This window comes from Homarus americanus, unplaced genomic scaffold (assembly GCF_018991925.1).
Source record: "Homarus americanus isolate GMGI-L3 unplaced genomic scaffold, GMGI_Hamer_2.0 scaffold23598, whole genome shotgun sequence".
NCBI classification, from domain to species: domain Eukaryota; kingdom Metazoa; phylum Arthropoda; class Malacostraca; order Decapoda; family Nephropidae; genus Homarus; species Homarus americanus.
The window spans coordinates 4,557,209-4,576,191 of record NW_024731054.1 but is presented as its reverse complement, the minus strand read 5'-3'; the positions used below and the strand labels follow the sequence as shown (position 1 = coordinate 4,576,191).

The 18,983-nt window shown below is 41.8% G+C and overlaps 3 protein-coding genes across 3 annotated transcripts in view; all 3 read left to right on the top strand.

Annotated features, from left to right (window-relative positions):
* The first annotated feature begins 1,636 nt into the window (after positions 1 to 1,636).
* On the top strand, positions 1,637 to 8,033 carry LOC121867438. Its single transcript, XM_042367350.1, has 10 exons — positions 1,637 to 1,747; positions 2,200 to 2,857; positions 4,881 to 5,030; positions 5,244 to 5,308; positions 5,581 to 5,720; positions 5,905 to 6,097; positions 6,272 to 6,433; positions 6,768 to 6,872; positions 7,254 to 7,463; positions 7,635 to 8,033. The coding sequence occupies exons 1-10, from the start codon at positions 1,637 to 1,639 to the stop codon at positions 8,031 to 8,033; spliced, it is 2,193 nt and encodes a 730-aa protein (XP_042223284.1).
* A 470-nt stretch (positions 8,034 to 8,503) lies between these two features.
* Positions 8,504 to 10,966, top strand: LOC121867536. The gene is made up of 3 exons (XM_042367532.1): positions 8,504 to 8,692; positions 9,435 to 9,557; positions 9,994 to 10,966. Exons 1-3 carry the CDS (start codon positions 8,573 to 8,575, stop codon positions 10,126 to 10,128), a joined length of 378 nt encoding a protein of 125 aa, XP_042223466.1. The 5' UTR covers positions 8,504 to 8,572; the 3' UTR covers positions 10,129 to 10,966.
* A 2,197-nt stretch (positions 10,967 to 13,163) lies between these two features.
* Positions 13,164 to 18,983, top strand: part of LOC121867437 — a 34,644-nt gene continuing 28,824 nt past the window's right edge. The window contains exons 1-2 of the mRNA XM_042367349.1: positions 13,164 to 13,235; positions 14,650 to 14,844. Of these exons, the coding sequence (XP_042223283.1) occupies positions 13,164 to 13,235; positions 14,650 to 14,844 (267 nt within the window). The remainder of the gene's footprint in view (positions 13,236 to 14,649; positions 14,845 to 18,983) is intronic.

The following is an 18,983-nucleotide window of genomic DNA, read 5'->3' as shown; positions in this document are numbered from 1 at the left end:
TACAGAGGGTACATTACCACCAGCATGGAAGAGAGCTATAGCCATTCCTGTCTCTGAGGCAACTAGGTGATACAGGTCAGTGTCATTAAGAAGAGTGAGAGAATATTATTAAACAGGCTTCTCTATATATTGTGGGGGATAATTCATCTTGTAATGTATTTGTTTTTGTGTAAGGAAAAGGTAATTCAGACTGTGTCATAAAATGCAGACAGGTGTAGAGCTTCTGTGGATGTACAAGGAGTATTTGATAAAGCTCATAGTGAGGTAACAATGAATGAACTGGCTGCACTAACAGTCTAGTCGGATAATGAAATGTTTGTGCACTTTTCTTTACAAGTATCATTTCGGGGACACACATTGACAATAAAAGTACCTGTATTTTGTTGAAGGGAAGCACTCTGCTACTGCCCCCTGGTGGCAGGTGGCACCACTTACAGATATGCCATCATGATGACTCAATAAGGTTTTACTAAATTGGCCATGTCTCAGCTTCTACTCAATATTTTATCATTCTGTTTTCAGATATACTCATACAAATATGCTCTAAATAACACTTATTCATGATGACATGATTTGAGTAATATTTTTTTTGATATATATCAAAACGGAAAAAAAAAATTTAAAAAAAAAATAAAATTTTTCATAAATTGTGTATTTTCTTTCAACCGAGAAGCACTTCACCTATGTAAAATACATATTGCACTGAGAGCTCAAATTCAGTAGCAATGCCCAGGTATGGGATATAAAATGCGAAGAAAACAGTCAATCATCTGAACCCTAGACAGACTCCTGTCATTACTGTGGACCAGCCACTGTTTGCTATTGCAAAACAAGTGCAATGGGTGGGTTTCATATTAAAATGGCTGCATTCAAAGCTGCTGGCACTTGTCTTAAGGAAAGTGGATGGACAGAAGCTTTCATACAAGCAGGAGTTGCCACTTCTGGGACTGCTGAATCATTTCTGAAGGTCACCCTCCTAACCAAAGCAAGACTGCCCACCAAGTCACCGCTGCTGCTTTATCTGTCCCCAAGCACCAAGCCTACAAAGCTTATGTAGAGAACATCTTAGATGATGAGAGGGCACTTACATTCCATGACTGGGAAAAAGAAACTTGAAGAATCTCTCCGGTTCTGCTACCGGAACCTCACACTGAAATTGCAACTTACAATTTTTATTTTCTTGAGGGCACAGAGAGACAGTCTCTTTGATTTGTATATAGAGTCCCTTTCCAAGCTTTCCCCATGGTTTTTTGCACTAGATCAAAACCATTATGCAAGGTGGTTATTTGGGACCTGTCCTCCCTACAGGAAAATCATCCTGCTTTGGCTGCAAAGTTTCATAGTGAAAGATTTGTCATCTACAAGACAAAAAAATTTCTCACTCGGCATTGATTTTAATCAAGGGGAGGAGCAGAATATTGGACATCTGAAAGACGGTGGTGGAGTGATTGGCCTGACAGAAAATCAAACAGCATTCAGAAGCTAACAAGTGGCTTGCCCTGAGCTAGTCCATATCCCTGAGGAGTTTGAAGGAAATCTTCAAAGAGACCCAAACAAAGAAAACCTCCATTACCATGAACAAACTCACTCTGTACAGGAATTATTTTACACTCAGCTGTCTTCTCTTGTGACAATAATGAAAGAAATAGGTAACCCTTTTCAAGAGGACAGTCCTGATCTGTTTGTATTAGATACAAGAGATATTGTAGACAGTCGAGTAGTTTTGTCAGTAAAAACTGTTGAAGAGGTGGGACAAAGAGGATACTCATAGTTTTATCAGGATCAGCTCATTAGCAGATCAAAACCAGTCCCTGAGACTATCCCCCCAAAACAACCCTGCTCTGTTCAGTCGGCATAGACCCAAATCCAAAAAAAGTTCACAGCTGCAGGTGACTGTACTCCAGGATAACTGTGACCTCTTGACACATCTTTATGTGTCCTGTCAATCAAGAGCTATCAACCTTGAGGACTTATTTATTCATGAGAGTCATGTCTACCCAACATCAGTCTGAGATCATGGTAACCTTAGGTTTTGCAGCAAATCAGATTTTCTCCCATGTCTTAAGAGTCACACAAACCCAGTGACAGACACCCCATCAGTATTCTGGGTGGAGCAGCATTAGTTCACTTTCTTGTGCCAAGTGAAGCAAAACATTTAATGATTATGCCAAAGATATTTTTGTTCCATATATAAAAAAGCAACAAGAGAAACTTCACCATGTTGATTTAGTCTGGGATGTCTATATCAGTGACAGCCTGAAGTCAGCCACTTGGCAGAAAAGAGGAAGTGGTGTAAGGCGACGTGTGACAGGTACAACACAGGTGCCACAGAATTGGAGTTCGTTTTTGCAAGATGAAAACAGTAAGAAAGAACTATTTGACTTTCCTTACAAACAAGCTATGATTATGTGTATGAGGGCTGGAACAGAGCTGTATGTGACTGATGATGAAAATATTCTGAGCTCTGAAGATGAAGACCTTAGCAACCTGTCTCCCTGCAGGCATGAAGAAACAGACTCAAGAATGATTGTGCATGCAGCTGATGCCGCCAGCAAAGGCAGCAGGAAGATTATAATTAGAACTGTAGATACCGATGTGGTCATTCTAGCAATTGCATTTTTTGAAAGGCCGAGTGTTGATATGTTATGGATTGCGTTTGGGACAGCAAACACCTTCCACTACATATCCATACATGAAATTGTTGGTATCATTGTAAGTCAAAAAGCTCAATTCTGTGGAAAGGGTAAGAAATCAGCCTGGGATGTATGGAAGGTTTTTTCTGAAGTTACATCTGCATTTCTCGGAAAATCATCACCCGGCAATGGCATATCAGCCAATGTTCATGCTCGCTCGAGAGGTTTGTTGCCATTCTGTATGACAGGACAAGCTGTTTGTTAAATGTGAGTGACTGCAGAAGAGATCTTTTTTCAAGGAAAGGCAGGACTTCCATGAAAACGCTGCCTCCAACCAAGGAAGCCCTCACTCAGCATTTGAAGAGAGCCGCTTTCAAGCTGGACACATATGGGGACAAGCTTTGGTGGGAGATATTGGCTCACCTTCACCATCAGAGTGGGGATGGGTGAAAGAGGATGCTGTGTGGAGACCTTTCTGGACAAGGCTACCAGAGGCTTCTAAGGGTTGTAGGGAGCTTGTAAAATGAAGATGTCAGAAGGGACGTACAACCCCTCGTGGCTGTTCAAGAGTGCAGATGCCTTGTACACCTTTATGTGATTATGTCTGTAGCAGAACATCTAAATGCCAGGTTAGAATCTGTGTCATATACTGTAGAGTACCACATAAACTATCATGTACAGTTGGGGAATAATATTCTGCCCCACATTGTGCTGGCTTGTAGAGATATCCGGCAACTCTCCTAATAGTAAACAGAGCATGAATGAACCTTTCTTGGATTGTAGTTAGGATCCAAATTGGATGAAAACTTGCTACAGTCTAAGCCCTGTTCCTTCATAATAGTTAACTACGTGCCCTGTTTACTACTACGAGAGATGGCAGATGTATGCACTGGCCACAGCAATGTGGGGTGTATATTAATACCCAACTGTACCTGTAAATATGGTGAAATGTATCTAAATAGTATGGTTTTCATGTATGGGGTTTACTTTTTATCACTCTATTGTGAAGTAGATTAGTAATCATTGTAAATAACCTAGCTATTTTATACTGACGATTGAATACTGTACTAGTACATGTAGTAACACTGTTCTGCCACCTGGGAGCATAACTAGTAATTTCATATATTTTGATTTACAATAATCTTGTACAATAACTTCTGTTAAGACAGAAAGCATTTTTCAGTGTAAAGTTGTTACTGTCACAGAGAATAAATATAATTTGCACATTTTCATATCTTTTCTAGCATTTTTCTGATGTTTTTGTAAATATCGACAGAAAATAATGCTCAAATCACGTCATGATTAGAAAATTTACTTTAGGGCATCTTCTTAGGAGTATATAAATGAAAACAGAGTGAATAAATATTGAGTGGAAGCTGAGATATGGTCGATTTAGTCAACCTTATGAGTCATCATGGCGGCGTACTGTACCTGTAGGTTGTAGGTGGAGCCATCTGCCATTAGGGGGCAGTAGCAGAGTGCTTCCACTCAGCAAAATACTTGTACTGCATTGTCAATATGTATGTGTGTGCCAAATATGATACTTGTAAAAAAAGTGCACAAACATGTCCTTCTGAAGCATTATGCTACTAGACTATAGGGGGTATCATCGGGAGAGTTGTTACACTGAATGGGTGGCGATAGGCTTGTCACCCACTGGGGAGTAATAAATTAGTTAAATGAAAAATATTATAGGGTAACCAACAATAAAGCGATGTGAAGCCAAGATCCTTTAATGCCGATGACACGATTCCTTGGGCGTTACAGACTGTGAGTGTTGGTGCACTTCCCTAACTAGCGGTGAGCAGTTAGCATTAAGTACTGTATATTCACCTTATGTCAGTTGTATTTGAAGAAAAAAAGAAACTGTTACATATTTCAGTTAACATTATGAAGGATAAAACACCAAATTGAAGTCGTGTTTTTAAGAGGCTTAATACCACGTTCAGGACGACAACACAAGGGGTCGACAACAATAGAGGGTTCAAGACTCGGACATTGTCATGTCTGGTGGGTTTATATTATACATTTTGAGACATTCCTGTAAGTCACCTTCAGGAATAAGTATCGATTCTTAAAACATGATTTCCTTTAATTTTTTATATGATGAGTTCTTTTTATATATAAATATTAACGTTTAGTCCTTTGCTGTTTTAGAATTCAGGATCAATGTGAGGCTATTTCGAAACGTTTTCTGAGCGAGGCCTTGAAACAGAACTTGAAGCAGTAATGAAGCCCGGCCTCCAGTTAGAGGTGGTCGACGTCGTGACTGGGAGCGGGTCAGACACTCAGTCTGGTTGACGCAGTCGGCGAGGGAGGTAGCAGTGATGACGGCGCCAGTTGTTGCCTCCACCCAAACCAAAGGTTGTAATAATGAGTCCACAGTTTGTCCATGTGGTAAGTTAAGTGCTTTTGACGAAGTCCTCACAACTGTTGTCTGTGGAAGTGTTTGTCGACATACAGTGGCTGGCTCCTTGCTTGGTCCATACACAGGATCTAATATTTTTCCTTTTATAGCCAGTACGTCTAGAGAATAATGACACCGTAGATGTCCTTTCCTCACCACAGATGTAACTATGAGTCGTGTAATCATGGACGTTATTGTTACAGGCAAGATGTCTCCCGTGCATCCTATTGTTGGCTTGGTGTTGGTCACCACCTACTGGCTCCTGCTGGTGAGTCCGTGTCGTGTCTTGTTAGGTATTGTGATGCTTGGTTCAGGTGGTGTATTCGTGTTTATCTCGGTAACTATCAACCGAGTCACTTCTGCTAAAGTCTGCCCTCTATTTCGACTGCCAAACCAACAGACATGTAGCCAGGGCCATAGAGACGGGAGCTTCCTTGTTTGTTAACGAAAAAGTAAATTAGGTTTAATTTAAATAAAAAAATGGTTCCAAAACATTTGATAAGTCCTCAGTATGTCAGGATAATAAAGTCGCTGTTACAGTGTGTCGGGCTTGTTGGCTTGTGGATGGTGATGACCGCTTTCGGGACTGGTGAAGATCACTTGCCACCACCACCTCCAGTGTTCGTCCCCGCCACCACCCCGGAGCCTTACGTCGAGCAGTACACACAGTATGGTCACAGGTGAGGGGGATGTGGTCTTTACCATTCTTGTCCAGTAATTGTATATAAATAGATATACTGTCCGGAAATTTTACCCACTTGAAAATCACTTGGAGAAAAATACTTGCTTAATACCACCTTGGTTATCTTAATTGGTTGTTTGGGTGTACACAAACCCGTAACACAGCTTTACACTTGTGGCCAGACACACGCAGGACTCGATCAGCCGGGAGGAGGATCAGGTGTACCAGCAATACGTCTCTGACACTTACCGCCATGCCAACTACGGCCTAGACCCGCGGCTCTACCTGGTGTTGCCCTGTGGCGCCTGTGTCGTGGCTGCCGGGGTGCTGGCGATGGCTGGCATCTTCTCCATGGCGGTCTTCTCCACCACCGCTGTAAATATCTCGTCTTGTACAATTCCCTGCTGTATTTTCCTAGCCTGTGTTTTTTTCCTATACACACTATTCAGTACTACTAGTTGCATCAGAATTTTACCTGCTTATGTACTTGTACTAACAATGCTTTATTATGCTCCTGATTATTTACGTGGGCTGTGTTGGTGGCTCAAGAGTCTGCACACCTCGGCCGTGTTGTGGGTGTTGACCCTGGCGACCACGCTGGTATACAACTCCCTACTCAGCTGGTGGGACGTGCAGCTGGATGCCCTCCTGCTGACGTCAAGCTGGGTGGTGGGCATCCATACCGCCCTCCTTCTCGTACTAAGCCTCCAGGTACTGTTGATGCTGACAGCGTAATAATGTCAGCTAGTCTTACAGCTATTTCGTCTAGTTCTAAATCGGTAACAAGTTAAGACTGAAATGCTGATGTAGGTTTAAACCTTCACAATTTTATCCAGACATTAAGGTTCGAGTTATTAGATTCATTTAGCGTTAAATGTTTCCAATAAACCTGAGATTCTCCACCAGAGTTCCCCATTACTGTAGTAACAATCTGTTGTAGAGAGATTTCCTTCGTCCGATTCCTTAAGACTTTAAGCAGTGCAGAGTGAATGTCAACCAAATATTCTGCTGTCATGTATTGTATACCACCTCCCTGGCCCCGCAGGTCCTGTTGGCCACGTGGGAGTTACGAAGGCAGAGGACAGGCTGGCCAACTTTCCAGCTGAGCAACGTCTTCACCCTGGGTGCTTTGATGTTGACCACGAGACTGGTAGGTTTTTACGTAAAGTTTAACGCCTAACACAAAGACAATCCAGCCAGCTTGAGTCTAGGATCAGTCTGGAAACGCTTTTATGTAAAGTTCATTGACTAAAGTCGTGGACAGACGCACGTAACCTACACTAGTGACCTGGCAACGAGGAAAAAAATTAACTGCAATAGTGGTACTTAATTGCATGTCTCTTTCAGTATTTAAAGTGTTATTTTAAATTTATTTATTTATCGTAAACTTTTAACATTATTTCCCCCCATTGCCAGAGGGAACTAGTGTAGGTTCTGTGCTGCTGTCCATAGTGTAAATCTTCTCGTGCATCACAAAGTAGACGAAAATATAAGAAAGGTCCAAAAGTTGGGTTTTACTTTACAAATACAGGTTCTGGCGTTGTACCAGGCTGCAAACTTCTTCCAATCGTGGATGATGACAGGGGTTCACGAGGCTTCTGACTCCGAGTCTTGGTATTCACCAGTGTTCAAATATCCTGAGCTCTACGTCTTCCTCTGCTCCACCGCGTGCGTCTACGGTGCTACAGTTGCCGTACAGGATACTCTCTCGCATTTTATGGGTCCAGTACACAGCCATCTGGTGAGTGCACAGTACAGGTGTGGGTGGTGTACAGGTGTGGACCTATGGACGGTGTTCAGGTATGGACATTGATGTAGGAAGAGGAATTAAATATAATGGGGAGTAGGCATGATGTGGAATTAGTACAGATAGGCATTCTTTACGAAGTGAAGGTAATTGGATTTATTTCAGATGGGTTTTACTGATGTGATATCGGCCATATTCCACGGGTGTGTAGCTGTTGTCGCCTCGCCGCTCTTCGTGGAGGCCTTCGTTGGCTCTTACTTGGTGAGCCCGGTGATCATGATCCTGGCCATAGTGGTCTGTAATGTGACCTTTGCACAAGCCATCGTGTGCCTGGTTGTGCCAAATGTGTTGTGGACGCCGCCGCTAGTGATCAGGACGATCGCCAGCCACTTGTCTTCGATGGATCTCTTCGAGGGTGTCGTGGAGGCGGACGAGACCCAATCCTGTCAATCGGCTACTGAGAAGAACCCTGGTTATCCTATAGCTAGGATTGTGAACATCCTCTTACTGGCAAGTGTCGACTGTCGTTTGTGTACAAAATCCTCTCGTGGTGTCAACTCTTGATCAATTTACTGGGTAATGAAGTCTAACGCCTGTATTATTAAACATCTTCCCTTGAAGAGGGTCGTCGTGTTTCAAACCGAGTTTTAAACCAAGTACTTAACGGGGTGGTGTGGCGGTCCAATTAACTAATTCCAATATTATTGACCTCCACACCACCCCGTTAAGCACTAGTGTCCCTCGGGACTCGCTTAGTTTAAAACTCGGGTTGAAACACGACGACCCTCTTCAAGGGAAGATGTTGTTCAATAATACGGCGTTAGCATCTCGGGTTCTGGTAAAGTTCTGAATGTACACCGTGTAATAGTGTACAAGAAGCTTTACCGAGCCACTGAAGTGTAGTTATGAAAGGGGGGGGGGGAGGGGCTGAAACTATGGGTGCATGAAATACTTTAGTTCAAGTGAGGAACATTTAGGAGCTTTAAGGCGCCAGAATTAAAGACTGTAGCTGGCATCTTTGTATAAAATATTGACAAGATAATCTAAAACAGGTGTCAACATTCCTCGCTCTGGTGCTGATCGCCAGTGGTAGTTGGGGCTTCATGGGCGAGTCGTGGGGTGCGGTGTTGATGTTGTGTGGGGACTTTGCTGCCTTGAATGCAGTCCTTGCTGCCGTGGTGGACACAATTCCGCACCGTGCAGAGAACCCATCAGTTTTACAGGTGAGTGGCTTCGTGATATTAAGATTACTGGTGTATAGCCAACGTAGTGACCTCCGGACTTTAACCCAGAGATATTTGAGAACCTGCTCTCTGTAAAGAGTGGCGACTTCATAGTTGGAGTTCAGTGACTTGTAGAGCCTTACGCCCGTATTATTAAACATCTTACCTTGAAGAGGGTCGTCGTGTTTCAACCCGAGTTTTAAACTAAACGAGTCCCGAGGGACACTACAGTGCTTAACGGGGTGGTGTAGCGGTCAAATTAACTAATTCCAATAATTAATGTATAATATTGGAATTGGTTAATTTTACCGCCACACCACCCCGTTAAGTAAAGTACTGCGGTGTCCTTCAGGACTCGTTTAGTTTAAAATTCGTGTTGAAACACGACGACCCTCTTCAAGGGAAGATGTTTAATAATACGGGCGTAAATCTTTAACGTTTATCTTGGATTATTGGATTACCTGGACACCTGTACATAATATTTTTTTTTTGGGGGGGGGAGGAGTTTTGTATTGGTTCCTGAAGTAAGGAATTTACATGAAGTTGCTACATGGGTTTTGTCTTAAATGGGACTTGTTTAGAAGTGCTCATTTTAAGCTTTGGATAGCTGTCGTGTTTAACATGTAATATTTAGCTCGTCTCGTCCGTGTTGCCAGATCTTCAAACGGCTTACATGTAACCTTTTCATAGCTGTTCAATCTTGTAGTGATACCCAGCACGTAAAGGGCTCTCCATACTACAGATCCTCTGCAAACTGTTGGTGAACGTGCCGTTGATGGTGGGGGCCATGGCCACCATCATCATGGGTTACTCTGTCCAACACATCATAGCAGCTGTGGTCAACTTCATTATCGTCGCCGTCCAGGTAATACTCCCTTGTTTGGCATAATAAAGGAACTGGGGGATATCCATGCCTGTACTGTACATCATCTATCTTTAATTAAAGCCCGGAGTAAACTTTGAGACTTCATAAATGGCCACCGCAAATGTTAAACTAAATAGTCAATTTTGAACCGTATTCCTCCTCCTCCCCACCACCCCCACCTCCCCCAGTCGAATTCGTGTATATTTGAGATGAATCTCTTTGGTGTTATTTTAAACTTTCAATGACCGTAAATGGAGGATTTTGAAGTGTTATTGTTGATACGCCAGGACCCGGCTTGGTGGTGTGGCCATGCTAGAGACCTCGTGGATCATTATTTCGCGGTCTTTGTTTAAAATAAATTGACAATTAAGAATTGGTTTAGTTGCGAACATTGATTTTGAATATTGTCATAGTACCTGAATCTGATGTCTTTCAGTTACATATAACCGCGAGCATCATCATGAAGAACACAAAGAACGTGAAGGAGGATAAGGAATTGCTGGTTAAGGCTGGCCCAGAGGAGACCCGGGTGGTGGAGGCATCGACCAGTCTACCCAAAGAATTTGCTTGACCCGTCAACTGAAGGACCTTCTCCTACAGGCACATCACAGCCTTTTTGAAAAATGAAGCGGGATTATTCAGGTGAATAACTTGAATATTGGTCTTGTCTGAAAAAATTATGTATTACTTGTAAATATGTTTGAAGATACTTTCTTGAGAAACCCTCGAGACACTTTGTAGCAAGTTTTTGGTCTGTACATTTGTATATCCTCTAAGTATTGGTCTGGGTGTTCCATCAAAATAATAAAAGTTTTAAGGTCTGGTGCCAGAAGACCTGAAGGAAGTACACGGAGGTACTGAAGGGAGAGCCACCCTGAGTAATAGTCAGGCTTTAGAAGTCAATACAATATTTTATACTTTGTTTTTGGTTTTTCATTTACTGTATATTTAAAAAAGTAGTGGAATGCTGTTAACCCGTGACGGAGTTGGTTTAAAACGTGTACATAATTTTAACATTTTGGTTTTTACTAATATATATATATATACAGTATATCAATAAAGTGTTTGTGAAATGTTCATTATGTATCTTCCCCAGTGGTTCTGTGGCTTAATTTAGATTCCCAAAATAGAACTGAAAATTTTGCGACCGTTTGTCTCGATAGCGAAAGTTTGAAAAAGGTCAGGTCAGGTTGTCACTCGGGAGTCCTGTATTGGGTCACGAGTTGCTTATAGAAGATAGTGTAAACCGTAAAAGTCGGAAGGCGTGTAAAAATTGGTGAACCACTGGGCGCACGGTTGCTCTCTCATGGGAGCAGTCCGTCAGGTGGCATGGCCTTCAATATGGTTAGTTAAATGTATTTTACTGTGATCCTTGGACAGAAAGATGACACTTTTGTTTTGAACTGTATATTTGCATCCGTATTGAATTTCTTTGAGAAAAAATAAACTTTCATTAGTATTTTTAATTTGTTTTACTAATGTTCTTAAAACTACCTGGTAATATAAAAAGTATCAAAGACAAATCTACTCTAGATGCTCTACGTTATGGTTACAACTGTCCCCACCACACTAGACACTGACGCACGTACTAAGCCTCTTTTAGAACTCGTATCTGGAGAAGTAATAAAACTGTCTTTGTAAACATGAGTGAGTGGCATAATATCCTGTGCTATGAACCGAAGTCAAGGATCTTGAGTACAGCAGCAGCTCAATGTCCTATGTAACGACTTCACATAATACTTCTGGTCAGTCTTGCATTATCCTGAGGAACTGTCGGGTGGGTTGTGTTAGTGCAGTATATCTAAGTAATTAAAAGTAAAGGTTTATTTCTGGTAATAGTTGCCTTGAATTTTGTTTTTGTCAGACCCTCAAGACATTTATTAAAGCCTAGCACTCATAACTACAGAATGTGACTGTCGATCCTAACATGGTATCAAACTAGGCATAATGGCAATGTTTCGTAGGCTGCACGTGTACCTTCATCGGCCCCAAGAAATATACGACCCACCTTGCTTCACATCTACTGAAGACACTGGGTTATCACATCTAGACGATAGTAGGTCTCTTACGAAGCATTAGGCCTCATTCGGCGTCAATATATAACGTTGGGTCCTGATAAGAAAACTGTCACTGGACCATAATTATCACACGTCGCTGGGCAATTACAACCCTCACCCTTGAGGTTAGGAGTCGCCTGCCGGAGGGTCGACGATGCGATACACTCCTCCTCTTAGACCCAGCCGACGACTCTGGAAAAATACAATGAACTTGTCACAAACAAATGCTTTTAAAAAGAGGACAGTGACAAATACATCTTATTTTACACCTTTGGATTCAGAATTTAACTTGAAGGGAGTCCCATAGGTATGATTGCCCGTTAGGGACAATGGATACAGCACACTGTATACTAAGCCTTCGGTACACAAGGAGGCAGCATGGCCAGCACTGCTCTCGACCGCCTTCACTTGGGTTAGTACCTATTAACAGCTGCGTGTACTGTGAGCGGCCGGGAATCGAACCACCAATCCAGTGAATTCATAAATACTTCGGAATAAATAAATTTTATAGGAGTAGCTTTATTTCCCTACTTCCTGGGCTTACTTGGTTCAATTAGAGGCTATAATTACTATTATTAAGATGACAATGAAAGACTAAATTTAAATCGCTAGAATAATAAACCGATTACGATTCTCTGTTTGTTTACATACCCGCCGCTGCTGCAGCACCTCCTGCCTCATCTGAATATGTTGACGCAGGTCCTGGATCTGCTCTAACAGGTCAGCGTTCACCTGGTGCAGGCCGTCGTTCCCAGCCTGCATGCGGTCTCTGAAATGAAAGTTATGGTTAAATTCTCACCGCCACCCAGCCTAGTATCCCCGGCCAGTAGTGTGTGTACATCAATATCTCTGGTTTTCTCTTATTCTCTTCACCACTGATCGGCTTGTTAGCCGCTTGGGCGATCATTCACTATACACACTACTGTATCTGTCTTGCTTTTGGTCTGTAGCATGACAGCTACTCGCTCATACCCACCAACTTAAGGTCTGTACTCGTTGTCTGTAACAATTTTCCCCTTACAACTGACTTAACTAAAGATACATCCTTACTTGTCACTGACTAGTTGACTGACCTATGAAGTGTACTTAATGACCATCTTAGATTTAACTAAACTAATATATTAATAATGTCCTGTATAGTACTTACTTCTTTATTCTGTAAAATACAAATATAAACATTATCCAGAAGTAATGTCCCGGAGACGTGTGTCTGGGGAGTGGGGTGAGGTTGAACGTTTATAAACTTTAGTACAGCGAGTTCCAACTTGTAATTATCTGAGATTATGAGATGAAAGTTGGACACCTTTTAGTAGCCAAATGTTATGAGCGTGTGGGTTTTTACCTAAGGGGTTAGTTCACTTACAAACGTCTTCTCGACGCTTCCATCAGGAGCTCAGCCACTGGTGAAAATCCTGTAGGCATCTTGTGACGTTTTCTTGACAGCTGCTGCTTCAGTGTGTACAGTATATCCACAGATGTTACGACTGATGCTGATGTAACTTTATTTCTATACTAATCTCGAGCTGGCTGTTGCAGGGACTCAACAGAGATGAGGACTGCTGTGTGGCCTCTGTACGCTGTTTACATGTCCACTATTACTGTCGATGTTACTTTGGCTGTTGTTAGTAGTGGTGCTATTTGTACTGTATGTTTCTTTTGCTGTTGTTGCTGACTGGAACTTTGTAGCTGACACCGATACCTTCGCTTTCCTGTCAGAGCGTTTAATCCCTCAAAGCCTCCCACAGTACAGTCTCTGTGAGGCTTTGTTATTGTTCTACCTGTCGTGATAAGGGAAAAATAGCAAACATTATATCTCGCAGTTCTAAAAAAGTCACTGAAATAAAAAAAAATCAAGTGTTTATGTTACCAGGATAAAAACATACGATGAGAAATGTTTCCTTAATATGAGATGTGTCTTCACGACTTTCCTTCACAAGAGTGTGTGTGTGTGCTGATATACTTGGGTTGTGGCTATATTTTGGTGATGGAGTATGACTAAATTTAGCACTGTGTTTGGGAGGGGCAGAATATTTGTGTTGTTGTAAATTTCAAGTGTACAATGTTTAATGGCATTGAGGGTGGATATACTATGTTGGATTATTAACTACATAAATTATCATGCATGAATTATAGAGTTTTATCACCAAACTAAAAGTTGAAGTGACCATTCCGAAATTACTGTGTTTATATAGAAGGCACTGCTAAAGCTTTTACCATTTTCTATACAGTAAACTGTGTTTATGTCCGTTTTCTTTGTACTGGTGTCACTGTCCTGTTGTATAAATAACACTCTTTGTGCTCAGTCCCGAGTCTGTGTTTTATGAATCGGTGATTAATACAGACAAGTTTAAATTACTATATGCATGATTTCACTCGATGATTGACATTGTTTATAGTCGAGATTGTCATTATAATTGTATTGATTATAATTAACATTTACTATCATGTTTTGTGTGTTGCGTAGAACGTAGAGTTAATATTATCCCAGCACACGTACAGTACATAAGAAACACTTCACATGTAGTATAAATATATTATCATATCAATCAAGAACAGTTCTGGGCTTCAAAATAGTCCTTGACAAAATTATCAGGAACAATAGAGGGATCCTACACAAACTACTGGCCTCCTTCCCTTGCTTGGCCACCTCTAGTGGGTAACCTTGAGGTAAATAAGATAAAGTGCTGCATCTCACGTCATTGTAGGTCTTGATATATTATTATTTTTTAACTTTACCTGATCATACTTCACTTGAGCCCCTTCGTCACTAAACACTTTGATAGCTTTACGAATATCATGTTTCACAAAGTGTGTTCGGGTCCTCTAATACACCCAGAAGTTCCTGTCAGTGTAATAATCCACCTACAAATGAACGCCACAACCTTATCAAACGTTTAAAATCATTGTGCATATCCACTTCGTTGTCACTTGATATAAATATTCTCTAAACTCAAAATATTTCTCCACCTATTGTAAACGACTTTTTTCACTGTAAAATTTTATATCCACTGTTAAAAACCTTCTCTTCGGTGCAGGACGAGACCTTCCGCCTCGAGGTAGCAAGTCTAGCAACTGTGGTAAGCCGCATCACTGTATGTGGACAACCTGACGCACTTGGCAGCCGCGTCCTACCCGGCCCACAGCGCAGCATCACCTGCCAGCCATTACCTGCCAAGTCACAAAAGCAACCTCTGATGACTCCTTACATTAGGCGCATATTAACAAAGCAGGTACTGTATATTGAAAAGATTACACGATTCCAACACAACGTCACCATTCTATGTCTTATTTAAGTGAAACATTAACACAATAATACTTACATTTCACAGATTATGAGTATGTATTAGTTGAAGCAATAAGTAGTAGTTCATTGTGTTCTACCACGAATGACATTACATGATGTAGTAGTTACTAACATTTGTGATGCCCAGTAAAAAGGCAGAACGTCTTGAGCAGTGGTTCTGGTCTTAAGGTGACATAGTCGTAGAGGCGGTGTGATGGCTGTGATGTTGTTGGTTTTGATGCTTGTATTATGACGTCTTCGATCTTAACTAATCTTGATATTATTTTTTTCATGAATTTATAAATAACAACTCAAGCGGTATTCCTGGTGCCTTAGAGACGCAACAAGCCTCACCTGACGTCTTGGCACATCACTCTTCCCTCTACACCATTTATATACACCATTTATACCAAGTTTCGTATAATTTTTTTTATTTTTTTTTTATAATTTTTCTTTCTTTTTATTTTTTTTTATTTATTTATTTTTTTATTTTTTTTTTTTATAATTTTTTTTTTAATTTATTTTTAATTTTTTTATTTAAATTTATTTTTTTTATTTTTTTATAAAATTTTTTTTTATAATTTTTTTTATATTAATTTTTTAATTTTTTTTTATAATAATTTTTTTTATAATAATTTTTTTTATATAAATTATATTATTTTTTATATAATTTTGTTTTATAATTTTTTTATAATTTTTTTATAATTTTTTTATAATTTTGTATTTTTTTTTATAATTTTTTTATATATTTTTTTTTATAATTTTTTTTATATATTTTTTATATTTTTTTTTTTTTTTTATAATTTTTTTTTTTTTTATAATTTTTTTATATTTTTTTATAATTTTTTTTTTTTTTATAATTTTTTTATTAATCGCCCATAAGGCGATTACCGCCACTCATTCTTATGGCCCCCCTGCCGCCATTAATCGCCCGTAAGGCGATTGCCGCCACTCATTCTTATCGCCTCCCTGCCGCCGTTAATCGCCCGTAAGGCGATTGGCGCCACTCATTCTTATGGCCCCCCTGCCACCGTTAATCGCCCGTAAGGCGATTGCCGCCACTCATTCTTATCGCCTCCCTGCCGCCGTTAATCGCCCGTAAGGCGATTGCCGCCACTCATTCATATGGCCCCCCTGCCGCCGTTAATCGCCCGTAAGGCGATTGCCTCCACTCATTCTTATCGCCTCCCTGCCGCCGTTAATCGCCCGTAAGGCGATTGCCGCCACTCATTCTTATCGCCTCCCTCGTCATTGCTAATCGCCCGTAAGGCGATTGCCGCCACTCATTCTTATGGCCCCCTGCCGCCGTTAATCACCCGTAAGGCGATTGCCGCCACTCATTCTTATGGCCTCCCTGCCGCCGTTAATCGTCCGTAAGGCGATTGCCGCCACTCATTCTTATGGCCTCCCTGCCGTCGTTAATATCCCATAAGGCGATTGCCGCCACTCAATCTTATGGCCTCCCTGCCGCCGTTAATCGCCGGTAAGGGGATTGCGACTCATTGCCGCCGCCATTAATCGCCCATAAGGCGATTGCCGCCATTCATTCTTATCGCCCCCCTGCCGCCGTTAATCGCCGTAAGGCGATTGCCGCCACTCATTCTTATCGCCCCCCTGCCGCCGTTAATCGCCCATAAGGCGATTGCCGGCACTCATTCTATCGCCCCCTGCCGTTAATCGCCCGTAAGGCGATTGCCGCCACCATTCTTATCGCCCCCGTCGCCGTTAATCGTCTGTGAAGGCGATTGCCGCCACTCATTCTTATGGCCCCTTCCGCTGTTAATCGCCCATAAGGCGATTGCCGCCACTCATTCTTATCGCCCCCCTGCCGCCAGTAATCGCCCGTAAGGCGATTGCCGCCACTCATTCTTATCGCCCCCCTGCCTCCAGTAATCGCCCGTAAGGCGATTGCCGCCACTCATTCTTATAGCCCCCCTGCCGCTGTTAATCGCCCATAAGGCGATTGCCGCCACTCATTCTTATGGCAATAAATCTTGGCCCAAGACAGACGAGGACTGGGTACCCTAGCTATAAACATTACGACAAAACTTCATATTAATGTTGTCTTTATGTTGATGTTTATAGAAAACATTTACAGTATGTGTGTAATGAATGATAACCTTATAAATGAGAGAGAGAGAGATAAGAACAGATGAGTTCAACACCACACAGTACAGCAATACTCACAAGAAGTGTGTACAGGTTCAGACAGAATATAGATGAACCAGAGGGAGAGGAACTTGTCCGCCTCATCTGTCTTGACATAAGCAAGTTTGCGGATGACACCAAAATAGGGTGGCAGATTATTTCAGGGCAGGATGCAAATTCATTACAGGAGGATCTAAAACTGCAGGGGTGATCTGAAAAATGGCAAATGAAATTCAACACCAGCAAGTGCAGCGTACTTAATATTGGAAGAACAAATACTGTCAATGTATACAGTCTTGACATCAACCTAGAAAAGTCGACTTGTGAAAGAGACCTAGGGGTACTTGTAAGCCCGGACCTACGGCCTAAAAAACGGTGCCTTAATGTTCAAAATAAGGCAAACAGTATTGGGTTTTATATCTAGAAGTGTAAGTTACAAGAGTGCAGAGGTCTTATTGCAACTATGTCTCGCACTAGTCAGGCCGCACCTCGATTATGTGGTTCAGTTCTGGTGCCCCTGTAATGGTCATGATAAGAGCTAACCGGAAAACCTTAAGGATTCATATTACGCTCAAACGTCCACAAAACCTTCTGAGTCCCCCAGTGGAAACGTCCCCCGTTTTCTCTGTTTCCCCCGTCCTTGTCTATGGGAGCTTGGAATATAATCCGCGGATTTAGTAGCAGACGCTGTATGCTGGGACCTGTTGCCATCCAACCCTTTGTAATCAATTTAATTTTGCTTTTGATAGCTGAGTCAGAGCATTGTTAGTGAAGATAATAGTAGAGAATGAAAATGAGTTCATAGTCTCAATTTCAACGTCAGAGTGTACAGTAAATTAATTCATCGGAATAGGAGTAGGTGGACTCCCTGGTCTGGTTTGAGTGAGGGCGCCGCGGGCATTTCTACCATTAGTAAGTGCCCGTCCCTTCATCCATACAGATATGCCATTCCACTCTGTGTTGTAATTCGCCCTTCTTTAAGTGATTTGACCCAATTAATAGTTGCTTGTGCAAGCGTTACAGTAACGTAGTTGATATGCTCTGAGTGAAGTCATATTTACGTCTTTAACGTCCCCTGAAACGTGATGTTGTTGTCACCGGTTAGTAAGTGCCCGTCCCTTCATCCATACAGGTCCCTAACGCAGCCTAGGCCGTGTCTGTAGCGTGGATGTTGTATCCACTATGTCTGGGGAGATGTCCGAGGTCCAGTAGGATCAGTTACCTTCGTGAGACCCGGCCGTCAGACACTTCAGACTACCTATAGCCCCCATAGCTGGCTCGTCTGGCCCTAACGCTCGGTCCACGAGGTGACGCCGGATCACCAAGCCACACACCACTACCAGCCCCCATCATTGGTGGATGAGTGTCTAACTCAGTAGGGCTATTTGTGTGGTGGAATTAATCCACTGGGATCTCCAGAGTTCGTCGGATAGTACTCCATGGTGGCTGGACCCCATGGCTGTTGCTTGAGTAACACACCTGACGACTGAGTGTTGTAGTGGCAGTTGCCCTAGTATTTATGGTGCTAAGTGACTATAATAGTTGTGTTATTGAGTATGTCCACCCAGTAGGGTTGGAAGTGTTATTGAATATGTCCACCCAGTAATGGTGTGAGTATGTTGAGCCTGAGGGCCTAGTACTAGATTTCGTCTGTTAGTACAAATAAATTCTTTCTTCTAATTTCATATTCATGTTTAAATAAACTTTGTATTTGTATAATTGTGTCTATTATTTACCTACAGTATTTACCGTTATTTCTTCCCTATTGCTTGATACTATCATTACACCTACCCACGAGCCTCCTATCGTCACGCTACCAATGGTGATAAGTATAAGAGTAAAAGGAATTGTTACTGGCACACAGAGGCCCTCATAAATGGTGACAGTTCAGGCCCTCATACCCCTATTATAGAATGGATATCAATTCACTAGAGTTGG

Excerpts from the sequence above, each read along its gene's own strand:
- LOC121867438 (XM_042367350.1), top strand. The coding sequence starts at position 1,637 with ATGAAAGAAATAGGTAACCCTTTTCAAGAGGACAGTCCTGATCTGTTT. Across the intron at positions 5,721-5,904 it reads TACACACAGTATGGTCACAG|ACACACGCAGGACTCGATCA; the intron begins GTGAGGGGGATG and ends ACTTGTGGCCAG. Across the intron at positions 6,873-7,253 it reads TGATGTTGACCACGAGACTG|GTTCTGGCGTTGTACCAGGC; the intron begins GTAGGTTTTTAC and ends TTACAAATACAG.
- LOC121867536 (XM_042367532.1), top strand. The coding sequence starts at position 8,573 with ATGGGCGAGTCGTGGGGTGCGGTGTTGATGTTGTGTGGGGACTTTGCT. Across the intron at positions 8,693-9,434 it reads AGAACCCATCAGTTTTACAG|ATCCTCTGCAAACTGTTGGT; the intron begins GTGAGTGGCTTC and ends TCCATACTACAG. Across the intron at positions 9,558-9,993 it reads TCATTATCGTCGCCGTCCAG|TTACATATAACCGCGAGCAT; the intron begins GTAATACTCCCT and ends GATGTCTTTCAG.